The sequence below is a fragment of the Girardinichthys multiradiatus genome, chromosome 13, assembly GCF_021462225.1.
Source record: "Girardinichthys multiradiatus isolate DD_20200921_A chromosome 13, DD_fGirMul_XY1, whole genome shotgun sequence".
Classification (NCBI taxonomy): domain Eukaryota; kingdom Metazoa; phylum Chordata; class Actinopteri; order Cyprinodontiformes; family Goodeidae; genus Girardinichthys; species Girardinichthys multiradiatus.
Window position 1 is genome coordinate 7017656 of NC_061806.1, and position 8047 is coordinate 7025702.

Consider the following 8047-nt stretch of genomic DNA (forward strand, 5'->3'; position numbering starts at 1 on the left):
CAGGCATGTCTTGAAGACATAAAAACTTGGATGACTTTAAAGTTTCTACTCCTAAATTCAGACAAGACAGAAGTTGTTTTCTTTGGACCAGAATCCTTGAAAAAGACACTGCTTAGTCAGTCAATTAACGTGGAATTAAACTGACCTCGGTAATAAAGTAAAAAACCTTGGTGTTATTTTTGACCAGAACATGTCATTTAATTCCCATATTATACATGCTTCTAGGATTTCCTTCTTTCACCTCAGTAATATTGCCAAAATTGGAAATATCCTGTCCAGGAGTGACGCAGAAAAATTAGTCCATGCATTTGTTACTCCAAGGCTGGACTATTGCAATTCTTTATTATCAGGATGTCCACAAAATGCAGTTAAAAGCCTTCAGCCGATCCAAAATGCTGCAGCAAAAGTTCTGATTAAAACTAAAAAGAGAGATCACACAGTGTTTCTTCTATTTTAGATTCCCTTCACTGGCTCCCTTTTAAATCCAGAATAGAATTTAAAATTCTCCTTTTCACATATAAAGCCCGTAATGATCTAGCTCCATCATACATCAGAGATCTGATTGTTCCATATGTTCCTAACAGGGCACTTCGTTCTCAGACTGCAGGTTTACTGGAGGTTCCTTGAGTCTGTAGAAGTAGAATGGGAGGCAGATCCTTTAGTTATCAGGCCCCTCTCCTGCGGAACCAGCTCCCAGTTTTAGTCCGTGAGGCAGACACCCTGTCTACTTTTAAGGCTAGGCTTAAAACCTTCCTTTTTGATTAAGCTTATAGTTAGTGTGGCTTAGGTTATCCTGAGCTATCTCTGTAGTTATGCTGCTATAGACTTAGACTGCTGGAGCACATAATGAACACTTTCACTCTCTCTGCTAAATTCTCATACTACTCACCAATTTTGTGTTTTTGCTGTTATTTCAGCTTTTAACTCTATGTTCTCTCTCTGTTTTTTTCTCTTTCTAGAAGCTACATTTGACCTGGCTGTGGCACCTTCCTGAAGGAGGACATCAGCTGAGCTGCTGCTGCTAACAACTTAATGTTCACCTTATATATAATACACTTGGCCTTGTCTTTCAGTGTTTAACCCTATTAAACCCCCAGTTGGTTGTGGCAGATGGCCGCTCACGCTGAGGCTGGTTCTGCTGGAGGTTTCTTCTTGTTAAAAGGAAGTTTTCCTCTTCACCGTCGCTACATGCATGCTCAATATGAGGGATTGCTGCAAAGTCAATGCCAGCGACTGTCCACTGCCTCTACATCCTCATCCAGGGGGAGTGAATGCACATGTCACTGACTCGATGCAATCTGCTGGGTTTCCTTAGATAGAAAAACTTTTAACCAATTTGAATAATTAACTGAATCCGACTACATTGTTTGATAGTTAGGGTTTATTGGGAAATATGAACCTGCTTTTGAAATCTATATGATTCGACTGAATTGACTTTGTAAAGTGCCTTGAGATGACGTGTTGTGAATTGGTGGTATATAAATAAAACTGAATTGAATTGAATTGAATTAAATTATTTATTCACTTAAGCATGTTCAGACATTGATTTATACAATACCACCTGAAATCCCACAAATAGGCAAAATGATGTGTCAAAATGTTATCTAGATGACTGACTGAGAGGTAGTTGGGCTGACCTGGAATGTATGTGCAGAAGAAAACCTGTCTCACAGGAGAAGTAAGGTGAGTGGTGGTAAATCCAACTTAATTTTCATCTGCCTTAGTGCAAGCAAACAAAGCAGCCTTAGAGGACAACAACAATGTTTAGGCTTCACAAGAGAATGAATAAAAGCGTTGCCAGGGTCAAGTTAGTAGAACCTCTTTAGAATCAGGAGTCAGTGGTAACAATAGTATTGTGACTATGGTTATTTGCACCCAACCCCCAGCAACCCTAATTTAAAGTTCCCATCATCTATCATATACCCAGGGGCACCATCTACTCCTTCTTTGTAATTCCTGTCAAGCCCTCCCATCTCTTCCCATCCTTTCAGATCCATCTCGGAGGTGACTTTCCCATGCTACCAACTCTCTCATCCTCACCCTTGTCCCCTTTTCTCCATGACCATGTTGATTGACACCCTCAGTCTTTTTTGGTGTTAATGTCCTCAAATTCAAAGAACCCCAACGCTTAACAAAAGATGCTTAGCTTCCCAGCTGTGAAGTATCAACCTTGCACTTGAACTAGTGAGAGACATCAATGTCACTGTGGAGTTTTGAATTCTAAAACACACTGCAGATTCTGGTTGTTCACCCATCATCAGGAATTCCTCCTGGATTCTCACTGATGCTTGGTTTGTGGGTCCACTGCTGATACAGATCAAACATTGGATCTTATGTTATCTTAAATGTTATCTTAAATATTTCTTGTTGATGTATTAAATAACTTGACTTAAACAACATTACAATATGAAAATATCATTATGAGTTCTAGTTTTGTTGATTTTTCAATTGACTTGAATAAAATACAGTTGGTTCCATTCTTATAGCATAGAATTGTTGTAATATTTCTCAAAGGATGATAAAACAATGTAAAAAACAAAGCATCGTAAATAATATGTATGTATTCATTTTCATTTTATTAAAAAATGTATGTGGAGGGAACTAAAGATTAGGGGGATGGCGGGAGGCCTTTCAACCTCAAAGACTTGGAGCTCATTGCAAAGATGAATTATGAAAATGACTTTCTTTTGACTTCCAGTATTGTGTCTATAAACCGATGTTGCAGTACTGTATCAACCTCATCAGTTTCTTCTTTTGCCCTGTCAGATGCCCCACAGCCTTTAGGGACACTTACATGTAAACATGCAGAGGATCTAGGTTCTTTGCTTCTAAGACCCAATTGAGATCAAACATTGCACTGGCTGAGATCCAGCAACAGTAAAAGGCAATTTTGGTCTTTAATGAGTTGCTTTAATGAGTTGCTTCATAGGATCATAATTTGTTTACACTTACTAAATTTTACCAAAAAAAAGATCAAAACTGATTCATTTAAATGTATTTGTTTCATGCTTTATTTTTTTAAAGAGGTTGAATATTTATTGACTACTTTCCAGCATTTAACAAAGGCATGGCAGTTGAAAAAACATCTTCTTTGTTCCAGTCAAGAAGCGAGCATCTGCCTTCCTTGTAATAGGCAGCCTCCCACTCAACTGATGTTGTAAGCACTGGTCACCCTAGGTCTGGGTGGGCTGAGAGTGCCTCATAACACTTGATTCCCCAATTCCTCATCCCTAGGAGAAGATTTTATGTCTCTGTCAGCAGATAGGTTGGGGGTAGGGGATCAGATATGGTCAGAATTCATAATTTATTTCTGTTGGAGAAGGTTTGTCAATGCTGCTGGTATATCTCTACATTGGGTTGTGCCATAAAGGGACTCTAAAAGTATTGCTTTTTGAGCATGTAATTTAGATTAGCACTGTCTAAGCAGTTTCATTCTGAAGAAAGCCACATGACAACTATGATGACGGGCTTCCGGACACTTCTTTATTTCATGAGTTTCTTCTCTTTTACACTTTTTTTGTAGAAATGTATAGAATATGTGTTTTTGGTATGTCTGGTTGCAGTGAGAGACTTGGATTTTAAATCTTCCAAAACACTTTGGGTTCCATGTCGCATGAAAGATGCCATACAAAAAACCTTTGACTGATTTGGTTGGTTGGTTTGGATTCATGGAATTGGCTTGTTGGTTGGTGGGTTGGTTGGTTTGAGTTGGTGGTTTGTTGATGAATAATAAGTTGGCACATCTCATTGGAGCAATCAGTGCCCAAGAGCAGCAAGGGGAAAATAGCCTTTGCTCCTGGGGGTCGCAGCAACTACAGGCAGACAGACAGACACCAGGCACCCCCACAGAGTAGCCATACAATTGACATGGATGCAGGTCGGCAGCAAAGCACAGTAGCAGTAGCCCCCTTCCCAATCGGACAGCTCCAGGGAGGTAGAGGGTATGGAAACCCCAGCAGGGCCCAATTCAGTCCACTGCCAGCCCAGAACATCCCAGTGAACCTTAGGTCACCAACCAGAAAACCACCAGCCTGGTAGTGCTGCATATGTTAGGCAGGAGATGATAGGCACCGAGGTGGCAGCATGAATACCGTACCAGTTGCCAGCTCCCCAACTGGCCAAAGCCCTGTACTGCTGTCTAAAATTAAGTCTAAAAGTAGAGAAGAAGAAATAAGTGTGCTTCACTCACATAAATTGTGATGTTCTTAAAATGGTTGTGATAAATTGTTGACTCTTTTATTTGTGCTTTGGGATTCAATAAGAGTTAAACTAAAAGAAACTACCAGTCTAACAATACAAATACATTTTTTTAATGAAAATCAAATATAATGGACAATGAAGCCTTACTAAATATTCAGTACTGTGGACTATTCATGTGTATCTAGAAAACATGCACGTTAGGTTAAGTGGTATCTCTAAATTACCCTTAGATGTGAGAGTGTGTGTGCATGCTTTTTGTCATGTATATCTCTTTGTTGTCCTGTAGTAGACTGTTGACTTGTACAGTGTGTACCCCACCTCTCACCCAACAACTGCTGGGAGATGGTGCATAGTCTAATGAATTTCTTATAATAATGAAAATGTAGGAATAGTTAAGGTTTTATACACAGTTATTCTATGTGTCATTTTTATTCATTTACTATGGATTTTGGTGAATTATAAGAAGTCGGTTAAGATTAAGTTGATTGGATTTAAAACCTAACCATTTTTCTTAGATAAACCTCAAAGTGACTCGTTAGGGTTAAAAACATTAGTGTTTGAGCTTAAAGTACTCTCCAAAGCTTGTTTTCAAATGCAAATGTTTCTTTACAGGGCATCATTCGATTGATTGCCTAGATCCTTGTTATTGTTAGAAACAGGTCTTAAACTAGATTCCTGGTGTTTTTGATGTAAAATGTACTGTAATCCAAAATTTGTAAAAGAAAAATTGTTAAAATCTAAAATAATCTAGTGCACTTTTGAATATCTAAACACGTGATTTTACTGAGAAAATGTATTTTCACAAGGTCAGACTAATAGTATAATCAGGTTTTATGAAGAGATAGAATTGCCAGGGAACCATATCAATAGTGTCAAGTGCTTGAGACCTCAGGACCCCCAGATGTCATAAGGACACCCAAGGTCAAGGCTGGAAATGTAGACTGGGGAGGATTGGCGCAGTTGTGTCCAGCCTGCAGTATTCTCCCCACCCTCTGCTGTCATTGTGAGACCGCTGGCCCTGAACTTCACTGATCCACAAACTCCTCTTCCCAACAAAAAGACTTAAAAAGAAAATGGGGGAGTAGGGGTCCTCATTACTTTATGCAAATGTTTCCTTTTTCTTCATTGAATACACTCTGAATTAAATTGAACTTTGGATTACTACATAGAGTTGATTTAGCAATGATGAATAAATGTACTGTCTTTCTCAAAAGACTGCTGAAAGAAATGCTTACCAAATTTCACTTGCTATGCATTAATGTTTAACTTGTATATCCTACATTTCATTTTTTTAGAATGGGAAACCACCACAACAACTTAGGTGAGGTGCAAGTTTGTTCCAATGTTCCAATTAGTTTTAGAAGATAAACCCTTTCTGATCATGGATTAAGGCTTAAAACCTAAAGTCTTGTCCTATTTCCCTTTTGATCACAATTTCACACTTACTCAGAAGTTCCAGGTTACTGTAGGTATACTTGCTACTTTTGCATAAGTTATCTAAAAAAGATTTTCATTCCAGAAGGTTTTTTTCACACTTCTGAAATCCATCTTAATTTTGCTTTCCTAGGCAGTAAATGTTTCTGCATATTTGTCCATTGTATCCTGTTGTTGACTGCATGCACATTCCTGCATGCACATGTCCACAAGTTCATTTGAAATCCATATGAGCTTCTGTTTTAGTGCATTAGATAAAAACAATATATTTTCAAGTTAAAATCAATGTATCCTAACCAACCTTCTGCAGCATTTTGCATTATAAAATGGCCACTTCTCAACAGACATTTAGACTTTTGAAAGGACCATAAAGGACCCTCCAGCAGCAGCACCAGGTTTGAACATGAAACACATGAACATGAAAACAGTACCAGTAGGCAATGTCATTTACCACTGTCACATACCTATTTTGTCGTGGACATGCATTTCATATTTCTAAAGTTAAACTTGATGTAAAAATAATTATGTATATCAACTTGTTAATAACCTGCGATGATATCAGTCAAAATCTCTCTAAAAAAAGAACATCCATTATACTTAAAAAAATAGTGTGGGCATGGTAAGAAAAGAAAATAATATGGCATTTGATTTTGATATGAAACATCCACATATAGCACTCGAATCTTCATAATTGTACTTTTACTCATGTTAAATCTAATTTACATTAACAAACTTTGTGCAGATTAAGATGTTGTCTCTTTTCTGTTTCCCTGCAGGAAACATTAGCGACCCCAGACCTGTTGTCTCACTGAAACTAAAAGATGTATCTGCTGGGTTAATCAATAATGGACCCAAAGCCTGACAGAGAGGGGTAGGAGGACAAAGTCATGGGCAGCTGTAGGGGGATTACCCTATAAACACATATCCTTCATAAAGTCTCGGTTTAAGCTCAGAAAAGGGGCAATGTCATGGAGATGAGGGTGTCAAGGTCAAGTCACTTGGGTCTGAGGACTTTTAGAGTTACTATTGTGTCCATAACCCCTGTCCAGACTCAGACAGCTCTGTTGACCCAACAAAAAAAGCAAAGGTCAGAGTTTGGAGGCAGCTTCTGTGGTCTGAGTTGAAGACAGAGCATCTAACATCTGCACTTCTTCTCTCATACAAAGATGGTCTCCCTCTTACATTTTATTTTTCCCCCACTACCAATTATTCTCTTTCACTGCATATATACAAAACAACTTAAAAATAAAAAGATCACATCTTCATAAGAGTTGTGTTTAATGCTAAACATGTTAACATTAAACTCAAGTGTTAAAACCACACACCAAATATTCCACATATTATTTAACAAACAACAATACAGCCAGTATGGTAAAGTTTGTGAAAACCACATACACTACAGTAGCATAAAAAACATTTGCAAAATACATAATGCCATATAATTAAGCAGGGTTTACTTTCTTTGTAACATGAGTCTACATGCAGGATAATTAAAAACACAGAAAGTGTCTCTTTAAGAATATACTTCATGTTTTGATATCATCAAAGTAGAGAAAACTCTTACTCCTCAGACATTTCTAAAGCTTGTGCAGGATCTGGATAAGTTCTTTGGAAAGTTAAGTTTGTACTTTATGAATGAGGAGGATATGATTATCCCATGTTAGAGAAGATCACCTTAACTGTACAAGAAAAATATCTAAAAATGAAAACTTGTTTTAAGCCTTTTTTGCCAAATAAAAAATGGTGTATGTTACCTATAATTTTACATAGACAGAATTCTATTTAGTCTACTAGGCTAAGTTCATTATCAAATTCATGTTTGTAATGAGGACCATAGTAATGCTATCATGAATTACAATGACAGTATACCAATACAAATAGCACAAACATGAAATTGTACTTACTTAAAACTGACACACATGTGAGGAGGACAACTTGTTTCATTTTGGTCCTTGTCTCTCCAGCTGCCTTGGCATTAAAGGGTTTAGCCTTTAAAACCACCAAAAGCCAAAGCTCAAAAAGTAACCAGAAGGAAAGCCAGTTAATTATGCCTTCACTTGTATATTCCTCTGTGTTAAAGCTACAGTTTATATTGTTTTCATTAAAGCATATCTGGTACTCTGTGGTTCAGCATTTAGCCCTCAGAACCCTGCTGACCATGTCCAAAGCTAATGTGGGAGTCGGATGAGGAAAACACCTAAGCCAGGCCAGAGCTCAGTAAGTATTCAGCTTCATTGTTGTCAGTGAATGGACGGAGAGCTCACTGACCATTGGTAGGTCAGTCCCCTATGAACCAATCCTGGTGCTGTAGCGATCGAGGGGTGGTCGCTCAGAGACTCAGAGGAAAGATTGATATTCATTTAAACAGGGGGCCTATAGACAGCCACCTACCCCACCCCAGTTCCTGCTGGGC

At 38.1% G+C, this 8047-nt stretch overlaps 1 protein-coding gene across 1 annotated transcript in view; it reads right to left on the reverse strand.

The window, feature by feature from the left end:
* Nucleotides 1-7729, reverse strand: part of si:ch211-57n23.4 (immunoglobulin superfamily DCC subclass member 3) — a 65563-nt gene extending 57834 nt beyond the window's left edge. Inside the window, exon 1 of the mRNA XM_047383111.1 lies at nucleotides 7539-7729. Within this exon, the coding sequence (XP_047239067.1) occupies nucleotides 7539-7578 (40 nt within the window). The 5' untranslated portion in view covers nucleotides 7579-7729. The remainder of the gene's footprint in view (nucleotides 1-7538) is intronic.
* Nucleotides 7730-8047: the final 318 nt, after the last annotated feature.